The following is a 21164-nucleotide window of genomic DNA, read 5'->3' as shown; positions in this document are numbered from 1 at the left end:
AGGTATCTGATGTCGTCTTCATGAACCGTTAGGGCAAGCCATTGACAAGGTCTATGATGTTGCCGGATCCATCACGTGCTGGGAAACGACGCCTAAGAATGACCAGACCCATCAGCCCAGTTGGATAGATTAATCCAATGAGAAATCAATTTCGTGAGCCCAGCAAAGGCGTGCGTAGAGTTTGTGGATACATGGCGTGCGGCGGCGTGGCACGTTTGCGGGGTACACACGTACCTGCAGTTGCCGGATGGTCTCGCCTCCCTTGCCGATGACCAGCCCCACCTTGTCGGCAGGGACAATGATCTCGACCATTCCATCAGCGCCGTTCTCCGAGGGGCCCCCGTTCCTGCACCGCTCGATAATCTGGTCGATGAGACTCTTGGCATGCCTGCCACACAAAGCCAAGCAAATAAATAACGGTTACCACATGCGGATTATGCAGTTCTTTCCAACATACTTTTAATTTTACCGTGTAAAGCCCACTGAACTATATAGCACTATTCACAAGTGACCTGGCCACAAATGATAGCTCAATGAAGTGCCTTCTCACGTGGAAAAACCGGACGACCAAGAGAAAAATACACGTGACCACACGACGAGTGACATGTGACGTCGATACATAATGTTGCACATAATGACAGCGTGCGCACAGAAGAGGTTTTTTATTGCCAAGTTTTGGGTAACCCTTTCACAAAGTTGCCTGGCTACATACAGGGTTAGTCCCCAACAAAAATAGAACTGTAATTTAAAATGTAATTACCCACAATAGTTATATATTTAATAGGACTTCCGGGTCATCTCCCAACTTGACGTGCGATTCTGTTCCGATGGAGCCACGCGACCAATAGACGTCAGTCAAGGAGGGGGACAAAGCAGATGAGGATCGCTGCGCTACAGTGCATGCAGCGCGCGGTGAGTGCGTCACTCACTGGATGGCCTCGGGCGGTCCCATGAGCATGCACGTACGTTCCATGAGGCCAGTGGCATCCACAACTGCATCTCACACGCGTAAACGCGGCCAGACCGAAACGGGTTACACACAACACTAGCAGGGGAATGAGCATCAAACAACGCAGAAACAAAACAAGAACCACCGCTAACACTGCCCGAATAGGAAATACAGGAGAAGGGCCTTGGCACAAAAAGTCAACCCATGGATATAAGTTTCTGTTTCCAAGGATGGCTTACAGCGGTAGCCAAAGGCACTTATCTGAAAAATGGCCACTGATCAAAATGCGAGTATTACTTTACATATTTTCCTGTTACAAGGCAGTGTTCATGATGCAGAAGGTAATATTTGTTTTGCTTGCGATTGTTCTCCACCTGTAACGCAGACCCTTAACATGTATTTGTCAGCCTGGGACATTTCTCTAACAATTCTCAATTTGATTGCAAATGTTTGGCTCTGGACCATTGAGGTACTTATTCTGAGCTTAAAGAATCCAAAATATGCCTTTAGTTAGGGAATTACAACAGGCCCATGGTGACCCGCTTACTCAAGCACATTGGTTGTGATAGTTTGGAAAAATCTGTTTTTGAAATCCAGCCAGGTGGCACTTTTGTTGAGTGCACCCAACTCACAAATGGACGAATGAGCGCTCAAAAAACAGTTGGGATTTTTGGGTTAGATTGCGTAAATGTGTCGTTAAACCACCACCACCTGATACAGCAAATTCGTGAAGCTTGTCACGTGACCAAAACATGCCAATTAGCTATTACTTCAGCACATCAGTGTGATGGCGAGTAAACCCACAACCAGTTTCATTTGAGCAGTTGGAGATTGACTCATCAACCCCATTATCATCATCACCAATTGTGAATCAAACTAAATCATTACAACTACGGGCAACCCGCCATGATGGTCCCATGGGACCCGAAAACAAGGTGATATTTTCACCAATGGCTCAACGCCATCAATGGAGTTCTATCTATGTAGCAAACCGCGCTAATCGGTTGTGTTGAGTTAAGCGAGTGCTGCCACATGCCTTGTATGAGCAGGAAGCAGCACACTTTAAACGTTATTTTCATTATTCTTGTGCATTATTATTGTGTACAGCCCAGCAAGGGAGAGCATTGTGTGCATTATTTTATACCTGGTGAGATCTGGATTTTGCAGCCGGTTTCAGTCTGAAGCCTTGAAACTTGCTCGCCGCCCCTGCCAATGACTGTGGACAATGCAATGTGGAGAAAAACATCACTTTAGAACGTGGGGAGGAGGAATAAGAGAGAAAAATAATCTTAACAAATCACCAATCTGTGTCAATCTGTGCTTGCAGCTCCCAACAAAAAGATACCAGTGTTCCTATAAATGACCGACCTTGACTTGGGCCCATGTCTCGGCCACTTATACAAGTAGTTTAATGATCAAAATGTTGAACATATCAGCTGCCGCTAGTTTATATCATCACATACAAAAGCCCTTATGTTACAGATTCAATGCAATTACATCCCATGTTATCTGGCTGTAAAGGTGGTGTATTTATACAAAAAACGATGTAAAATATATGAAGGTGGAAATAATCAAAACATAATAAAAAAACTTGTATCACCAAATTCTTAAAGCTATTTTTTCAAGAGGGTCCTTTGAGCTAGAACATTCCAGAAAAAACCCACCACAATCCCAAGGGGTTAACAGTCACTGTGCCTTGCACACAAATAGGGTTCAAGTATCCACTTCTATACTACCATCTGCTTGTTTCACGGCCCAAGGCACAACACCTAGCACTTTTAGGGAGTCACACATACATGTCCAGTAAAACCTTGGATTGCGAGCATAATTCGTTCCGGAAACGTGTTTGTAATTCAAAGTACTCGTATATCAAAGCACTCGTATATCAGCTGTGATCACGTGACACTCGGCAGACAACGCGTATACGTACTACTCGTATTGCAAGACCTCGCTCGTTTATCAAATTAATATTTTTTTTAAATTTTGCTCGTCTTGCAAAACACTCGCAGACCAAGTTACTCGCAATCCAAGGTTTTACTGTACTAATATGGACGAACCCTGCTTAGTTTGAGATCTAAGGGATCTGACAGAGGGAGATCTGGTTTTAAGCACAATCACCCCAGGTTACTCTTTGAAAAAAATAACTATCCTTGCGTCTCTTAAGTTCTCAACCTGGTTAAATAAACACACTTTAAAATGTACATTTGCAGGATTCGAACCCGGGTAATGTGCTTCACTTCAAAAGCAGCTTCACAATGCCCCTAAACCAGATGTGAGAAATCAGTGGTAGGCTGGCCTGTGGATAGACTGGTCTCCACCACAGGAACCATGTTTCGCACAGCTTGAACAAACACAAGATTCAGGTCCGAATTAACACAGTGCATAAAATTCGTGACCTGATCCCATCTGTGAAGGACAAGATTCCTGACATGCAATATCCCGGCGTCTCCAAACTAAGCTGTATCTGCAGCAGCAGTTACATGGAGGAAAATAAACGACATGTCTCGGACCATGTTCGTGAACATAAGGCAGATCTGTAACAAGGCAGGACCAATAATTCTGCCGTGGCTGATCATTCCTTTAATGCGGCTGGCTCACATGAAATTGATTTCTCTAAGACGATAGTACTTTGCAAGCCGACTGGCTATCAAAGATTCGTTCACGAAGCCATCCATATAGAGACACAAGACACAATTTCAACCCAGACAACGGTTTGAAATTAAGCAATCATTGGAAAGATGTCATCAACCAATTTGGGTCATGACTTGATTTGTGTTTTCTTGTCAGCCTCTACCGTCAGCAGTGTGGATGGGCGTAGTGAGGTGCAATGCCCCCCCCCCCATCTCTATCCTCCTCTCTCTCCCGATCTCTACCCCCCCTCTCTCTCCCCCTATCTCTACCCTCTTCCTCCCCCCATTGTCTAACACACTTGGACTGCGCCCTCACCTTTCAGCTCCACCTCTACCCCCCCTCTATCTCCCAGTCTCTGCCCCCTCCCTCCCCCCATCGTCTAACGCACTACTTGTAATGTGAATGGGTGGTAACAACAACCGTGCGGTGCGTATGGGGGCCTCGAACGTGTGTTGTGTGTCACTGCGTCACTTACTGAATCCAACCATCTTATCGGGGATTTTCATTTCCTCTGTTTGGGCCCTGTCAACGAAGCACAACAAACAGGCAGAGGTATTAGAATCACGCACGTGATTTGCTTTTCAGTTTCACCACAAAGAATTTGGCAACAGCAATATGCACATGTACAGGTACAAAGCTTATGTCAATGTACTGCTGGATAAGGGTCGCCCCATGCTGTGCGGGTCATGAGGTCAGTACAGAAAAAACACATTATTGTACTCTACTTCAATGCTCCCACATCTACGCTCCCCACCTTCACCGACACGTATTGACCAGCTAGAAGCAGGTGGCAGTAACCAGCAACACAACACCGCAGCCACCTCCAGTCCTGATCTTTACACACCACACCAGGTTACTTAATTAAGTCTGTCCACCTAGGGGAGGTTCAGGAACCAGTTTAGGTACTCACCACTAATAGTAGCCATGGCCAGGAATCTAAGTCAGATCGCCGGGTTCGCAGTGTAGTATCACTCACCAATACACTATTGCACACACGCATACACACGCACACACCTGGGGTTGAGACCACCTCCGCCTCCGCCTCCACCGTGATGGGAGGGTGGCCAGTGAGGGTCCCCGTCCGGGGAGTCGAACCGGGGCGGTGGTGACCATCCCATCTCGGGGGCGTCTCCACCTCTGCCGCTGCAACGAGAGGCTGACATTAGTCGCGGCTCACAAAGGCGCGGTGACGGTATGCCAAAGGCCTACGAGGTCTGGGCTTCTTCACATGGAAGACGAAAGAAAAATCAAGTGACATTGAAGCAGTTTTTATTTTGGAAACGAAATTAGTGACGAAAATATTAAATTGACAACGTGTGTGTTGTTTTATTCAACGGTGACCATGAGTGGACAGAGATCGAGCATGATGAGATAAACAGCTACCCATAAAAAAAAATTCTGCCCGGAGTTTGAAGAAATTAAATTTGTGTGTCTTAATGACGACAAAGACGAAAATAATTTAGTCGGACCAATAATGGTAATTGGTTGTACATGCGTAGCCTTTACCGATTGGATGACTTGGGAAAATTTGTGGTGGTGGGAGGTGGGGGGGGAAGGGGTAAATTGGGCGCCTCTCGCATCATCATTTGAATAACTGCGAATGCACTTAACGTGCGACTGTTTTCATCGACGAGACTATGAATAAATAAATGCCCACCAAATTAACAATGCATCACGATCCATTGTGCTCACTGCTGGGTCAGACAAGAGCTGCACAATTCCCACAGCAGCTGCCCTGGAAGTTTTACAGAGTTAGCAAAGCACGTCCACTGTGCTACCAACATCCTTTGTAATGACAAGTAAATTACTTTTGCGTGGGGGTTACAGCACAAATGCATTATTTTGAAATTAACCAAGTGGAGTAGAGAACCAATTGATTTTGCTGCCCTGCCCTCTCCTGGTCACATTATCTACAACACCTGTTCTTGAACATGGTAACCCATCCAAGCACTATACATGACCAAACCTGCTTAGCTTCCGGGGTCTCACGAGATAGGGTGTCACGAGATAGGGTGTGTATTCCGGGTGATTTGGTCATCAATACAAGTCCTGTTCCACGGCAAAAGAACCGGTCCAAATTTTCTTCTGAAAAAACTAAACTCGATTCACCACTCAATTCCGAGCTCTTGGCCACAGGACAGAGCGCTGCCATTACAGTTTTAAAATCCCCCCCCCCTCCGTGCGCCAGGCTACACAGGTTAACACGGAAGCAGCTACCAGCTTTGCATTGTAACATTGTGGGTATTTCAGCTTTCACATCGTAAGGGTTATAGGCCTGCCATGCGGCGGCGACATCACTAGGGGGCACTATGGCAGTGAATCTCCTGCATGTCGACACGGCCATGATTTCAAAAGGATTTTTTTATGCTTTTTCACGACGCTTCCAAGTCGTGAACTGCCCATGAAGTGCAAATAGAAATGGACGGCTGACTGTGCTGTTGGATGCGCGAGTTCCACACACCTCTGCTGCTGTTGTATCGCTGCCAACTGAGCACCAATTGCTGACGAGAGAGAAAAAACACAACACAATCCACATGGTGGCATTAATTCACCGGCATCACACATCACAATTCACTTAGACATGCCAACTCAATGCTTAGGTGGCACCTTTACTTACATCTACACATTCCCACATCCTATGCAAGACCATGTTCAATACGTGGCTGACGAACACTAACCAGTGTTACTGTTACAACTTCAATCTCGATTTTCACTATAGATAGAAATTAAGACAAGCAATGTGTTTAGGGTTGGAATGAATGTAACACTGTGGGTTAGATTTGTGGGTTGACTTAATAAGCGGTGGTACATGGGTGTCAACTGCTCTTTGATACCGAGCATGTGAACTGTATGTAACTTGTATACGTAATAAAACATTCTAACATATGCTCATGACATTCACAACATTGCTAAATATACGTGCAGTGCTCATATGAGAGCTTTGATATAAAATGTATGGTTTAGCCTTCTTCTTTAGATCTTGACTTAACCCACCAGGACAAGTGTCTTCGTTCAAAATGCATCATATTGGAAGGACAATGGAGCACCAGAATGAGAAACTTGTGTATGTTCAGATACAGATTGGGTGTCAATATAATGAATTATGCAAAATACTCCCTTGCAGTGCATAATGAGTTTACACAGCATATGAACCTTATGGCGGCACCCCGATGTACCATAGTACCCCGGCTCTCGCATAATGTCCGTGGAGCAGCCATTTTTAGTTTGTCGATGGTCGGCGATGCGGCAATCAACTCATTTCGACGAGCTGTACACGATGCACCGCTACGGTGCATACGAGCGTTAAGGGTTTCAGCGCAATCGTCCCGCTGCGTTTCGACATCGCGGAGTAGCACCGATTTCGGATTGATTGGTACCCCAGTCGCGGAGTTAAGTACACCCCTGGAAAAAATAGTGTCCCAGAAATAACATATTTAATTGCCTCGGCCATTTTGTATTATTTGGTACCCCGGGGTACCACCATAAGGATCATATAATGTTTTTGCCAAGAGGATCCCCATTCAATCTTGATTTGAAGCTTTCGTGACTGCAGGAATCCATACGCTTTGGTTCTGATGACGGATGCTTGCGCTGCACCCGAAACATTGTGATTTATTTTATTTTATACCTGCGTGACTTAACCTAAAGAACCAAAGAGTAAGGATCCCCATTGCTGAGGGAAAGCTCTCAGCAATAACATATTCAACCAGCAGTATGTTAAGTACATTATTTTTATGATAGATACACAAAAGAAAATGTATTTAATTCCTATAGAGGAGTCACAGGTGTAGGCATAAATACGATGGATGGCAGCAACCTTGCGGAACCAAGTATAGCCCCGAATACGACGTCGGATTATAAACGTTACCACAAGAGGGTGCTTGAGACGCGTGGACAGACGAGCACCAGTGTGCCGCAACAAACTATTAATTCCTCCATCTATAGCATCCCTCAAGAAAATAAGAGGCCTTGTTTCCTTTGAGTATAATAAAGACTGCAATACCAACAGTTGTCGAATGAGAGCCAAGCCAAGTGATAACTTGCAGTTAAAGTATTCCCCTCATGATTCACAAACTTCCTATCCGCAATTTTGGCTGTCCGCGAATCGCATCTGGAACACTGCACGGACTGCATCGAGAGAAAGTGATGAGAAAGTGACGAGAGCGAAAACTTCAAAGCTTTAGAAGCATTTGCAGGCGTTTCGAGAACAATATTCGTTGGCCAACATCATTATCCACGAAATTTACGATTCACAAACACCTCCGGAACATATCCCTCGCGAATGAGGGAAAACTATACGGCAAACGTGCCCAAAATTATTATTACCCACTACCCCGGCTGATTTTGGGTAATAAAATCCCACGCAAATACACATTTTGGTATAAATGCAGCTTGCTTACACACTGCAGGCATAAATATGCAAGTGTCAAGAGTTCAAACGCTTGTCACCCTATTAAATACCACTTTATAGAGTTCATCGGTGTACACACACACAGTACTGTATAAACATATTTCTCTTAAAAAAATGATTTACCATAAGCACAAGCGGCGATTAAGATCTACGAAAACGTCGCTAAATGAGCAAATAACACATTTAACGAAATATGTAAGCATTTCCATAAAATGGCACAGCAGCAACAATATATAATAGCAGGTCAGTGCTAGGGAGTCCTTTTAACGAACTCAAAGATGAATAAATGAAATATCCAGCTGCTGCCAACGTGCTGCTTTGAATCAGACAAGTTTAGACGGGCACAAAGATGGTTGAAATTGACTGACAAAACATTGAAGTTCAGCATTAAAACCGTAATTAGGTCAGCTACCTCTATCAAGGCCATTTATTCTGCGGTTAAAATTACTGTAAGTGTAGCGACGCGGCTTGGCTCACAGCAGCTTAATGAGTTTGTTTGGGTCTAAAAATAAGCGTGCAAAGCCCTGGGTATTAACCATATATAGTGCATCCAACAAGGGATTGGACATTTTAACATGGACGGGGACAGAACATTCACCGTCACCGTGAGACCAGGCACGGAACACGTGTCGTAACTTCGAGGCGCGGGTGTACACGCAGAAGTTCTCGCACGTGCGCGATGAAAACGGTACAACGAAACAGTGAGGGAGACGTACCGAATAAAGAAAAGTAAAAATGTTTCCCTGCTCAAATGAACGTGAAACGATGCCAATTTCCATATGCCCCACCGTGCTAGTAATGAAAATCCTGATTCACATCGTAGGGCCTAGTAACTTCACTGGAAAAAACAAAATAAAACTCATTTACGTGCAAGGGGGTGATGATGGGCTGGGCCAACCAGCCGCATCTTTGCTCCCTTCCGACTGGGCGGCACAGCGGGAACGCCCGTGCACAATGCGTAGGAGACGCGTTCCGACATGAGGAGTTGGGAGCGCTGAAGGTTATTGACAGAGGACTTTGTAAAAACGTGCTTGTCAAGACGAACGCAAAATAACATTTCGCTATATAAGACACTAACCCAGAAGTGTAATGGCCAGAAATCCAAGAAGCTAGGTCATATATAGAAAAGCAGGCAAGGAAAATTGCCTCAAAATACACAACATCCCATACACAACCGTCAACAGCCACTGAAATGTTTATCAAGCGGTAAGCTTGTACATTTTGTATTAGCAGAGGGGAACAATAGCAAAATGGAACGTTACTCAAGAAGAAAACACATAATTGGTGACATTTCTTGCAATGGCCATCCTACACAGCGCAGAGGTGCCAGAGAGGTAGCCATGTGCTGTGAAGGGCCACTGCCAAACACTGTCACCTGTGACTGCTCATTCCTCTTAAGCCACTGTTCTTGACGAATGTGTTGTTTATTATTTGTTGCTATTTGTGCACCACTGACAGCGCAAAATCAACAAAACAATTTTCCTATTTAATTGGGTCTCTTCAATTTGAAGCCTAGCAAGAATTCGACTCTTCCATGACAAAGGAATACCTTTAGAATCCACACTACAGAGGATGCGTGGCAGCATTAATCAGGGTCTTGGTGGAACGATACTCCCCATGTGGCACAAGTGTTTAATGGTATCAGCGTTGCTGATGCTATTCTTGCAAAACGTTTGCATCACTTCCAAAGTAACGTTTTTAAAGTAAGAAAATATACATCGAAGGGAGAAACCAGTAAGAAACGAAGATAACCTGTCGCTCAAGTAACTCACGGCAACGCAAGATATTTCACTAAAATTGCATTGGTGAAATGATCAAAAGAATAAGTAGAAACATTACCGATTAAATATTTGCTGATGGCAGTCAATACAACCAATACGAATTAATTACAGAAAACTGAAAAAAAAACCCAAGGGTACAAAGTTGGGCTCAAGAAAAATACGAGAAAAAGAAATTTCACGTCCTTACGAGACAGATCAGAAACATGGATACTGAGAAAGAAAAAGGCACAGAAGCTGAAAAATGCACAAAGGAACATAGGAGAGATTCATGCTTGGAATTACGATGAGACACGAAAAAAAGGGGAACAAATGGATGTGAGAAAAACTCATTCTACAGGCACTGCTGTTGACTTATAAGAAAGTATGTAGGCTTGGGGCAGGATACATCTTAAGAAGGGTGGCCCGGTGGCAGAAATGCAGCCGGTGGAGAAGAACACTACTGAGACGACGTCCACCAGAGATGGAGCAATAAAACCAGCTGGTGTGCAGGAGCTATGTATTGTTGCATCTTATGATCAGCGAAAGATGGCAAAAGCTTGGGTAGTAAGCTATTTATCTAGCAGTCGGCAAATCGAGGCTGATGATGATTAATACATACATAGTGATAAACTACATTCGGAACACCGCTGGCATACGTAAAGATGCAACCCAAAGGCCAAACAGTGCTCATTTCATGGACAGACATCAAGGAGGTGGATGCGAGGACTGCCCGACACAAGCCTGAAGCTTTGTTCGAGATGGAGGGGGAAAAAAATACTTCAAAGTGATCCTAAGGAGCGTTCGGACTCTACAGGCGTTGGGCTTTGAAGTATTTTTTTGCCATTAAAGCAGCGAATGTGGGACAGCCCAGGACACAACAACACAGATACGCATCTGCACAGAAATGTTTGCTTCAGGGTTGCATTTTCCTTTAGAAAGGGTGCGCACTTGACAATAGGTTAATCTTGACAATAGCCTATGCTAATCTCTCTAATGATGAGTGCATATCAAGCGATACAGTGGTTTTCAAACACAGATAAATAGTATTTCATAGTTGCCCTGTATGCAGAACCTCTGCCAAGAGTTTGGATTTATAAACAGTGGTGGAGCAGTGGTTCATGCAATGCTCTATAAACCTGGTAACCCGAGTTTGATTCTAAGCCACGGCTAACATAGGAGAGTGATAACTGAAACGGTCCTAAGCCACCTTTTACCAACACACACTGACCGGAGTGGTGAAGTACGGTCAAACAACATCGAATGACCCACACGGCAGGGTAGGGGAGGGGTAGCCTTCATCCCATAGTGGAATGACAAAAGGTTGAAGATTCGAATAATTTAATTCAACGGCTTTCAACAGGAATCAGATCACGCGAGTTGCATTGTACACGGAATCTGTGCTGTGGTTTCGGCTTCACAAAGGCTCATCAGCAAAGAGTAACCGTGCTGCTCTACTGCCATAATTGTGTACATGTCTGTTGTATCAAACACTGAGGCAAGAGATCTGTGCAAAGTGGTCGAACACTGGTGAGACAAGGCCCTCTGCCAATAAGTTTCAAAGACTGCTTTTATCAGAGCATGTATGTAGAACTGCTTTCACACCGGAAATAGCCATACTGTGCTAATCGGAGGAGCGGAGCATGTTTTTTTGCATGTTTTTACCACAAGCATGTGTGGTAAATGCAGACTTGATGCCTTGCAATGGGGTGTCTGAACATCTCAACACCTCCTGTATTATTGCCGAAAAGGATGAAGTCGATCATTGTTTTATCATTTTGATACTGGCAAACAAACAAGATACCATGGATTCTAGATTTGAAGCTTTCGTGACTGCAAGGAATCATCTTCTTAGGTTTTTTCGGTAAAGTCATCGCCCACCCTTTTGGCCTCGCCCCCCCTCCCTCCCGATACGTTCCTTTCATTGGCTACCATAGTCTGATGAGCTCCCCCCTCCCTCTCCCTCCCCCCTCAACTCGCTTTTAAGGGATTACATCTTGAATCATTGCCTCACTTGATACAGCTAATCTGGCTGTGACGGTCCCACCTGATGACGGAGACTTGTGTTGCCTCCGAAACGTCGTGATTTTTGTTTTTATTTTATTTTACTTTCTACGTGACTTTACCGAAAAAACCTAAGAAGAAGATACCATGGACTATAACGATTCGATGGCACGTAATGCGCGCGAGAAGAACAACCGACATATTGCCACATCCCTGCTTCTTTGCCCTGTGTGGAAAACGTATAAGGCCCACATATATAAACAGGAAGCGGTCACATCTCCCTGGTATACAATGTCGAAACGCTCCAATATCTCTCGCAGTAACGCTTGCTGCCGCCCGTTGCTCAGATTCAAAAGGCCGTCTGCCCTGTTCGAACAAGCAATGAGGACGCGCTCAAGTCTCGTTACAATCACTCGCAACCATTACAAGAGATAGAGATATAAAAGTACAGTGGGTGGTGGATATAAGCACATCTAATATAGGCAACACCCTTACGTGAAATCACGCTGGTTGGGGGCAATGGGCAACATCTGAAACATCTGGCATTGCTCCCAATGGGATGATGTGCTTATATAGGAGCGCCACGGTGAGATGTGAACTACCTCGCCTGGTATACAGGAGGTCGTGGGTTTGATCCCGAACCTGACGCTTGTATATTTGGAGTTTGCATTTTCTCCCCACGACTGACGCCCACCACCTCCCACTTCACCACTCCGCGGAGAGTGGGATTACTCATCGCGATTCCTCATCAGAAACGTAAACATTCGCGTGTCATTTGCATGAATCACATAGAATGGAGTCTTGCGAGTAACAATCTTATTCACGTGCTGCGAGCGCGAGAACTGATGATAATCGATAGTGGAACTTGGTCGGCGCTACGGAAGGGTGCCCGTACTTGATTCACAGCAATTATTAAGCGCGTGGCGCAACCACCAGATCGCAAGGGAATTAATGTTTATCCCTCCTTGCTGTACGCAATGGGTACATGCCACCCCTACAGTTACTTAAGCTACCCCCCCCCCCATGATAAATAAGGAAAACCATGCGTATGCGTGTCCTGTAACCCTTTCCAACACGCGTTTGTCTCTGGAATACAGTATTTAAGGACCTATAATTAAAAGATTTCCACCTCCAATCATGACTTGCCTATGGACAGCAACACACCATCTATATGCCCATGTGCCTCGCATGACCTGTGTACACCCCACCGGCATTCTATGTTCGCGCATGCTTCCATGCATCGTGTCTGGATTGCGTATGCATACAAATGAAAGATTGAAGAGCTCACTTGGACAAGGCGGCTCTTCAGGGGAGACCTAGATTTTGTTTCCCCCTTACTCACTCCAAGCACTAATTTGGAAGGCGGATCAAATTAATTAAATTACCTTTGAGCATTATAAAAAAACGCCTTTTGGCGCCCTCTGGGCCAACACCGTTTGAGACGAAGTTGTCTCTGGTGTGGGCCAACAGTTTCAAAGACAATGCATATATTAGAGTATGTTTTTTTGTTTGCATTCTGACCACAAGTATTGTGATTAATGCAGACATGATTCCTTGTAAAAAGTTTCAGTTTGGTGTTTTAACATCTTAACAACTGTTTTGTTGCCAGAAAAAAAGAAGAAAGCCTATTCTCATATTTTGGTACTGGCAAAGGAGGTCCCATGATGATTAAACCCTTAGCTTCTTCAGATTCATGTAGTAAGAATATTGAGCTTTGTTAAACTATGGACCCAAAGCTGCAATGATATTCTCGAGATCTCGCATTATTAGCGGATATCTTATCATTTACAAATGCATAAAGAGTACCACTGGTTTATCAAGCCTCATGTTGCTCATGAGGCTCAGTATCTTTGGAAGCAGCGTACCGGCAAACGCTCCTGCAATGGAGTAGTCTGGAAGGGCTGCAGCACACAATGGACTGAATGTTCCTTTTGGAGAATGTATAAACAATCCTACGTACCCATCTTGTCTGCTTAAGGGGCAGGTCTTTCGTTTAAAGCTTCCTTCCTTGAATTCAAATGAACACTTCCTTCGTCACATCGTCAGGTGGACGCCTTCTTACATCCAGTTGTCGAGCAGTGGCTTACGTTTTCTACCGCTTGCCCTTTTCCCATATGTCCCAACATCCTTCCTTCTTGAACTTCAGAATGATAATATTTACATATACTGGAGAAACCCGGTGGGCTATAAAGCACTTTTTACATGAGTAAGCGCTTCAACTCTGACAATTCGCCAAACAGAACTTTTGCCTTCTATAAATTACACGAAAGACGTTATTTACACTAAAGATTTTCCTGAAACGTTTTGTTGACAACCTGCGTTTCACCTTTAACTCCTAGATTCTCTATGTAACAAATTTAAATACCCACTCCCTATCTGCCGGTCTTCAGCATACGCCAATTATGTGCGATACATGCCCACACCACATGTGCCTTGAACTCACAACCCTAGCAAACCATGTACCACTTTACGATATAACAGCAAGACAAAAGTGGAATCCCACTCGCCCAAATGTGAAAAGTAATTTTTTTTGCTTTTTCCCCTCTTCACATTACTACAAATGAGGCCGTATGGATAATTACGCCACTAAATATTTCATTACCACTCAACCCGTGTGCTTTCCAGCGAGACGCACGCACCTCACACCTATTTACGATTATGAGAAGAGCACAATTGAAATTTGGATGGCCGCATAAAACCACCGCTCCCAAGACGGGCTAAATTGGCGTACGATTTCACTGTTAATCCAAACGGCCGCCGAGTAATTTTTACGAGGCTTCAAGTACACGTCAACAGTGACCTCAAAAGACCCCATGACATCCTGCGCAAGAGGTTGGAGACACACCGCGTGTCACTCTTTGCATCTCCCATATGCAGAGGCAAATCATTATTGGTTAAGCCATACAATATGTTCCCTGCCCTGAGGTGAAGAGTGTTCGACGAGCAATAATAAGATCACAAGTGCAAATCCTGGTTGAGGGCTGACTAGACACTATCACCCCTTCGAGGTCAATTAAAAACTTTGTATGAAGTCCACCAGTCGCTATCTTACGAAGAGACAGGCCTCCAGCATAGAAATACGGAAGTTCCACCACTGGCTCAGGGCAGCCAATATAAACGAGAGCTACCCTATGACTCCATGGGGAAGAGGCATCATACCCTTTTCGACAATTAAAACCCATCATTTCTAATAATACCGATCAGACATCTCCATTCGTTCCCACATCAGATTTCAAAGAAGATATATTTTTTGGACATCAACCTTAAGCAATTTTTTGCAGTTTTCCCACCCAATGGTTTTGAATAATTAGGCCACAATTTCGCACCACCCCATCACGTAAAAACTTCGTAACGGAATATCCGGAAATGCAGGAGCCACAAACGATTACGACTCACGAGCACCAACGACTCAACGGTGACAACGATGCCCAACAGAGAGGCGAGGAGGCAGCTGAGAAACCCAGGAAATCCGCTGGGTGACGACATGCCAATGGACACGGGGTACTACTTACGGTCACTTTGAGGCGCCATTTTCTTGCTGTCAGGATTGTCTGCAAGAGAAAGAGACACACGCTGACCAAATATAAATATATGTATAGTAAAGTTTGCTCGCTTGTTTGCGGTGGCGGCTCCTCGTTTGGACGGAGGGAAAGAAAGTCCGCAAACAAACTGCACATCCGAGTGCCTGAATTTGCAAACTCGACCAAACTTCACAAGGGACCCCCCCCCACCCCTTTTCTGCGAGCGCGCAAGCGCTGCCGTAACCTCCCCCCCCCCCCATTGGGGTTACAGTGAAGGGAAGTGGGCAGTGGACAGAGGAGAGGGTCGGGGACGCCAAAGTACAACGCAGACACAAGAGGAAGCGAAATGTGCACACGCAGACGCCGCACAAGTTTCAAGGCACACAGACGGTCACCGGGGGGGGGGGGGGGGGGGACAGGTACACAGACAAGGCACACACGTGTAGCGTGACGCACCAGGATATTTTACGGTTTACGCGGAAGCAAATCGCTCACAACACAGGAAGACGCACGTGCGTGTGCGCAAATCCGCACACAGGTACAGCGACATACGCAGAGCAAACGGCTCGCTGCTAACTACTCCGTGAAATGTAAATACTTCTAAACCATAACAAGATTGGCTCTCGCACCCGAAATTGCCATTGCAGCAATTTTGAATAAATTTAAGCAACTGCATTTTGTAGTTAGCGTAAGAAAGTAAAAGCCAAAACAAATCACCACCTGCGTCGCCAATACTGGCTCATGATGGGAGGACAGCAGGCTATAATTTTGGAAAACGGTCCTTTAAGAGCACAAGTTGGTGGCAATCACTTGGAAATATTAGCCAACTAAATATTTTTTCTCTTATAACGTAACGTTAAGATCGAAAATGGAGAGAGATTATTTAACACGAAGGCTTTCGTGACCAATATCATCCATAAGAGGTTTTTTGGTTGGATCGTGTAAATATTTACGCAATCTAACCTCTATTATGGACAGTCTTTGATGATGGAGATTCACTGCCTGTGCTGTTAAGTTTACAATTCAGAGACACAGCAGGGCTCGGTGTATCGTACCTAATCAAAATAATAAAAGCGCACCATTTAAATTATTTGGTTGATGTTAATAGGTCCTATTTAGGAGCGGTCACATGCACAACCCGCATGTTAGGGCAGCCATCCGTCTTTCCAAACAAACGGCTTGAAACTTACGAAACAATTGCGATTTAAACCATTGTTTTACATGTAGATTTACTGTTATCAAGTAGCATTTTGGCCATAACATACAGTGAAATGGATGTGTAAAAATAAATATATTTTTGGTTGGTATAGATGCCATGTGATAGGTTGACGTTACCATGCAGCCACTAGGAGCTGCCACTTTCACCAACGACTGCAATGTTAATAATAATTGATACCCAACAATGAATCAAATTTCCAAAGACAGGTGGGAGTGTGGGAAATCGCTACCCCCGTTAGTATTTACTGGAATGACACCGAAACAGAAAGGCTAAAAATTAAAGATATATTTCTACCTTAACAGTTATTGGAGCTAATTATAATCTTACAGCAATATTCCAGATGAATGAGCGGTCATTATTGAAAGTTAATCATCTGACCTACGATTCTCTACTTTTTTTTAATTCAAAAAGCTTCTAAGCGAACATGTGCGATCACTTAAAATCTGGCTTAACATTCAGAGCTGCACGACACAAACCACACGCGTGCCTACACACCACTCTGCTCTTAAGAACAAAGTAAAACACACACATGCATGCAGACCAGGCAGGTGTCCATGGGACAATGTCGTTGTCTTTCTGGCTTCACAGAAATTTCTTTTTTACATATATACACACACTGGGGGGCCCGCCGACCAGCAATAATCAAACCAGTGCATTCACTTCAATGCACACAGCTTCTTCGGCCACAAAAAGTAAAATGAAGAGCAACAATGTGCACACGTGTTTTTAGAGGAAAAAGCCTCTCGAGTTAATGAATTAGACTACCTTGATCTCGAATCCCAGATGTTTAAACGCTGCGTGAGAAACGCGCCAGCAGCACGTGGCGGGGGTTATCGCTCACGCGGCACGGGGCTTGATAAATCATCCCATGGAAACGGGAGACATTCACAAGTGACACGCACACACGCATAGGTAGGGAAGCGGCCAAGCATCCGCGGGCACTGGGGAAACACAGCAGGGGTGGGGGATTGGGTAGGGGAGGCAGGAAGTCGTTTGAGAGATCCACACTCACGGTGCCAAGAACAAGACCCGCAAGGCTCGGTTAGGGAACAGAATATAGAGATTCAAGTGGATTGTGCCAGCAGAGTTTGCTCAAAAAATATACATCGATTAGAGATTATATTAAGCACAGCTGTACGTGAAGTGTCAGGCACCGTAAAATCATATCTCTGCGTCAATTTTCAAAAACCGGTAAGAATTTTTCTTTTAACATTACTTTATTAAGCCCAAAATCCTTCACGTTTAAAAAATGAAAGAACCCCACCAAAAAAAGAAAACAGAAGGATAGGTAAAATCAGCAGAAATGACAACAAAGCGGATGTGAGAGAAAAATAAAGCAAAATCACAAGACGACACCACCGTCACCACAAACATTTCCAAACAGGCAAACACGCAAGCAAAGTAAAAGGAAGGCAAGTTAGTTAAGAGAGAGATGAAGGAGTCACTTGGTGTGACGGAGGTGTTTGCCCTCAGCTGGACGAAGGTTGCATTTAATTCAAGGCAGTGTTGTTTCCAGGCAAATTTGGTGCCCTTTTCAACGTGTACGCATTGCACTATGAACTTCATTGTTTTAACAATTTCATCGGCAATGGCACAACAATACTTTTGGCTCCTCGATGCAGAACAAGTGGGCCAATCATTTTGCTTTTCCTCAATTCCTTTTCATAATGCCACAATTGTCCATAATTGCCACCTTTATCAACTACTCCGACATCACAAAAGTGTGGCATTGCATTACAAGATACTTCGAAGATACACGTGGCTCCAAAGGTGGAACGCAACGCTGTGTTTGTCACTAACAATGGTATGTAGGTCATTGTCTCAATGTCAATAAAAAAACAACCCCAGGCTAGTTTCTGACAGCCCTATTAAGAGCCACCTCACAACGACAAATAGAAAATCCATAACTCACGAGGTGACCATCTATTATGTCAGCAAGCAATCCCCCACTTCGTAGCCAGAACTTACAAAAGACTCCGTATGATTCAACAAATTATTATTTTAAAAAACCAGGCCAAGTCTCTTATATCATGGCAGGGGGGGGGTGCAACTGAGACTTAAAAAACACTGCCAAATTTGTATCTCCATCTGCTAATGTGTTTCCAAACTAGCAAACCTTTCGCAATGAACGCATTTAGTTTAGACGTGAAGTAAAGCTGAAAACGAAAGTGACGAAAACGGCATACAAGATTTGATATCGCGTCCTAACTTAACCTGATCCGTAGGAAGGGTGGGGGGGGTAGTGCGTTTGGAAGATATAAGACAGGAAAGTATCACGTAGCCATCAGGGCCTAATGAATTATCGGCAAAACTAAAATCCATGGGCTGAGAGAGCTCCATTTGGGCACCCCACTTCCATCAACGGATGCACCATTTTACAGCCACCAAATTGGTGTGTTCACAACCACCACGCATGGAGTTACGCAGCCTAAATTTCACAAGTTTAAATACACCACGACATCTGCATACATGTAATTATATCTATATATCCCACTGATGTTATCTTATAAAAACAAATCAATCAGGTCTGATGTACTTATGAGCGACCTCTCAAGGCACACCATTGCTTTAATTTATTCGCCACCAAAATATGCCAGCATTAAGCTGTAAATGGCTTTAAGCAGCCCCAAATGCAACCAAAACTTATCATAAATCAATACCTATAGGTTAACGGTCACCCTCGTTAAGTATCGATATCCTATACCAATTTAGATCAGGTTTCCTGTGTTGTGCATTTATGTCTCCATTTTTCACATTTTACCTAGACCACCGGTGCAACATGATAAACACTCGCTGTGTACCTGTGGACTATTAGATCGCCACATCATGAGATATCGTTACAAACTGCGGAAGACTTCAACCTACAGGACTGTTGATGGCTAACTGAGATGACGACGAAGTGGTCGAGTAAAAGTACAATAAGCCTTGCTGGAGGAGCCTGTTACAGATGGCGACACCAATGATTAACAATTAGCCCCCCGATCTCCCTTCTCAAAGCAAAATGAAAAATATTTTTCTTGAGCAGGCAGCGACAATCTTTCTGCTGCCTTAACGTAAAGGATCACTTCACACCGGTCGAGGAAGTTCATGAACGAAGCCAAGGGATCAATGCTCTTTGATTATTTCAGTAAAGTCACGTAGATGAAAAATAAAAATAACTAAATTAAATCACGACGTTTTGGAGGCAACACAAGCTTCCGTCATCAGGTGGAACAACCACAGCAAAATTACAACATTACTGTAGTGAATAGCAATTTTGCTGTGGCTGTTCCACCTGATGACGGAAGCTTGTGTTGCCTCCGAAACGTCGTGATTTAATTTAGTTATTTTCATTTTATTATTTTTATTTGTCATCTACGTGACTTTACCGAAAGAACCAAAGAGTATGGATCCTTGCAGTCACGAAAATTTCAAATCTAGAAAGGGACAATGCTCAAGAGAAACATCTAATGAAGAACACATCCTTCAAGGTGGTACAAAGCTAATCGAACCAAGGGGTTTGAAGGTTTAGCTCCTGCTGAAAGTGAGGTGGTGGCTGATTCGGGTAATATATTGAAAACAATCCACTATTGTCAGAGGGCTGCCAACAAAGACACAATCAGCATCCACAGGCCTCTCTCGGAACAGGGAAAAACTCGCTTGATATTTTTTTTTACCCAGTTGAATCAAGATTAAATCAGGATGTTTTGACAAACTCATGAAAGCATCCTCAGTCAACGTGTACAGCTGCTACCTCAATACCACTAACCTTGAAGCAGAAACTGGTTACATGTGTCAGTAAAGGGAAAACAATCAGGCAGGGAAAATGCCAGTTTCACAGCCTCTTATGAAAAAAGATGCCAATGACGGTTAGGTTGGAGGTGTGGCCTGATGCGCTATTTTGTTGCTGGTCGCTTGACATTTTGGGCCTATGCTCGCTAACGGTGGTAAAAACAAAGTTTCCTGTTCTACGTCTATCAAGGGTACTGGATCGCATTACAGAGGTAGATATGGCGGCTGAAGAATCGTGGCAAAGACCTGAGAGCCAAAAGTGCCGTGCTAAATAAACTGTTATTTAACCACCCTGTCAAGAAACACGAGTTCCAATTTTAACTCCTTCAAGCTCGCTGAGGGCAACCACGTGCACAAAGAAAAAGACAAGCAGAAGGAAGATGGCAAAAGAGATTTTTTTTTGTTTCGGTTAAAAACAAAAAGTCCAAAATCAAAAACTCAAAAGCGGAAACGAAATGGAACATGACTCCCTGCCTGGAGGAGACAGCGCGAGCTCCAAGCCTGCTCTAGTGGGCGGGGGGCCCGTCCAAGGGACATCTACGCATGGACACAGAGAGAGGGGGGAACACGGTTAGGAGACAACCACACACAACGGACGGCAGGGTCCGGCAAAGCCTTGAGCCCCGCCGCTCGCTCGTTCCACCTACCCAACACGAAACCCGAGAGGGCTCTCGTCAATTGGTCCCTTCGCCTCAACTGTGGAGAAACTAAACTATAAAGTTATTAAAATTTTACCAGATTAAGGCCCGAGCTATAGAGCTCTTTTTCAGAAGACCTGGTCACAAACGATAGCTTAACAAAAAAGTGGCTTATCACGGTGGAAATTTATGACGGCCAAATTACTCTAAACGCATGTCGATTCTAAATGTGGAGGGAAAAACCGGAGGAAACTCGGAAAAAA

At 44.3% G+C, this 21164-nt stretch overlaps 1 protein-coding gene across 8 annotated transcripts in view; it reads right to left on the bottom strand.

Annotated features, from left to right (window-relative positions):
- The window catches only part of LOC144933184 (far upstream element-binding protein 3-like), a 41786-nt gene extending 20884 nt beyond the window's left edge, over positions 1 to 20902 (bottom strand). For 2 of the 8 annotated variants that reach the window (XM_078857808.1, XM_078857806.1), the window contains exons 1-8: positions 20738 to 20895; positions 15265 to 15303; positions 6042 to 6081; positions 4595 to 4723; positions 4056 to 4102; positions 2094 to 2165; positions 930 to 999; positions 235 to 388 (exon numbers count right to left, since the gene is read on the bottom strand). In XM_078857808.1, coding sequence (XP_078713934.1) covers positions 235 to 388; positions 930 to 999; positions 2094 to 2165; positions 4056 to 4102; positions 4595 to 4723; positions 6042 to 6081; positions 15265 to 15283 — 531 coding nt within the window. In that variant the 5' untranslated portion in view covers positions 15284 to 15303; positions 20738 to 20895. Of the gene's footprint in view, positions 1 to 234; positions 389 to 929; positions 1000 to 2093; positions 2166 to 4055; positions 4103 to 4594; positions 4724 to 6041; positions 6082 to 15264; positions 15304 to 20737 lie in introns of all 8 variants that reach the window. The other 6 variants (XM_078857804.1, XM_078857805.1, XM_078857809.1 and 3 more) reach the window with 6 other exon arrangements.
- Between the last annotated feature and the right edge of the window lie 262 nt (positions 20903 to 21164).

The sequence above is a fragment of the Lampetra fluviatilis genome, chromosome 6 (assembly GCF_964198595.1).
Source record: "Lampetra fluviatilis chromosome 6, kcLamFluv1.1, whole genome shotgun sequence".
Lineage (NCBI taxonomy): Eukaryota > Metazoa > Chordata > Hyperoartia > Petromyzontiformes > Petromyzontidae > Lampetra > Lampetra fluviatilis.
This window is presented reverse-complemented; position numbering and strand designations above follow the sequence as displayed.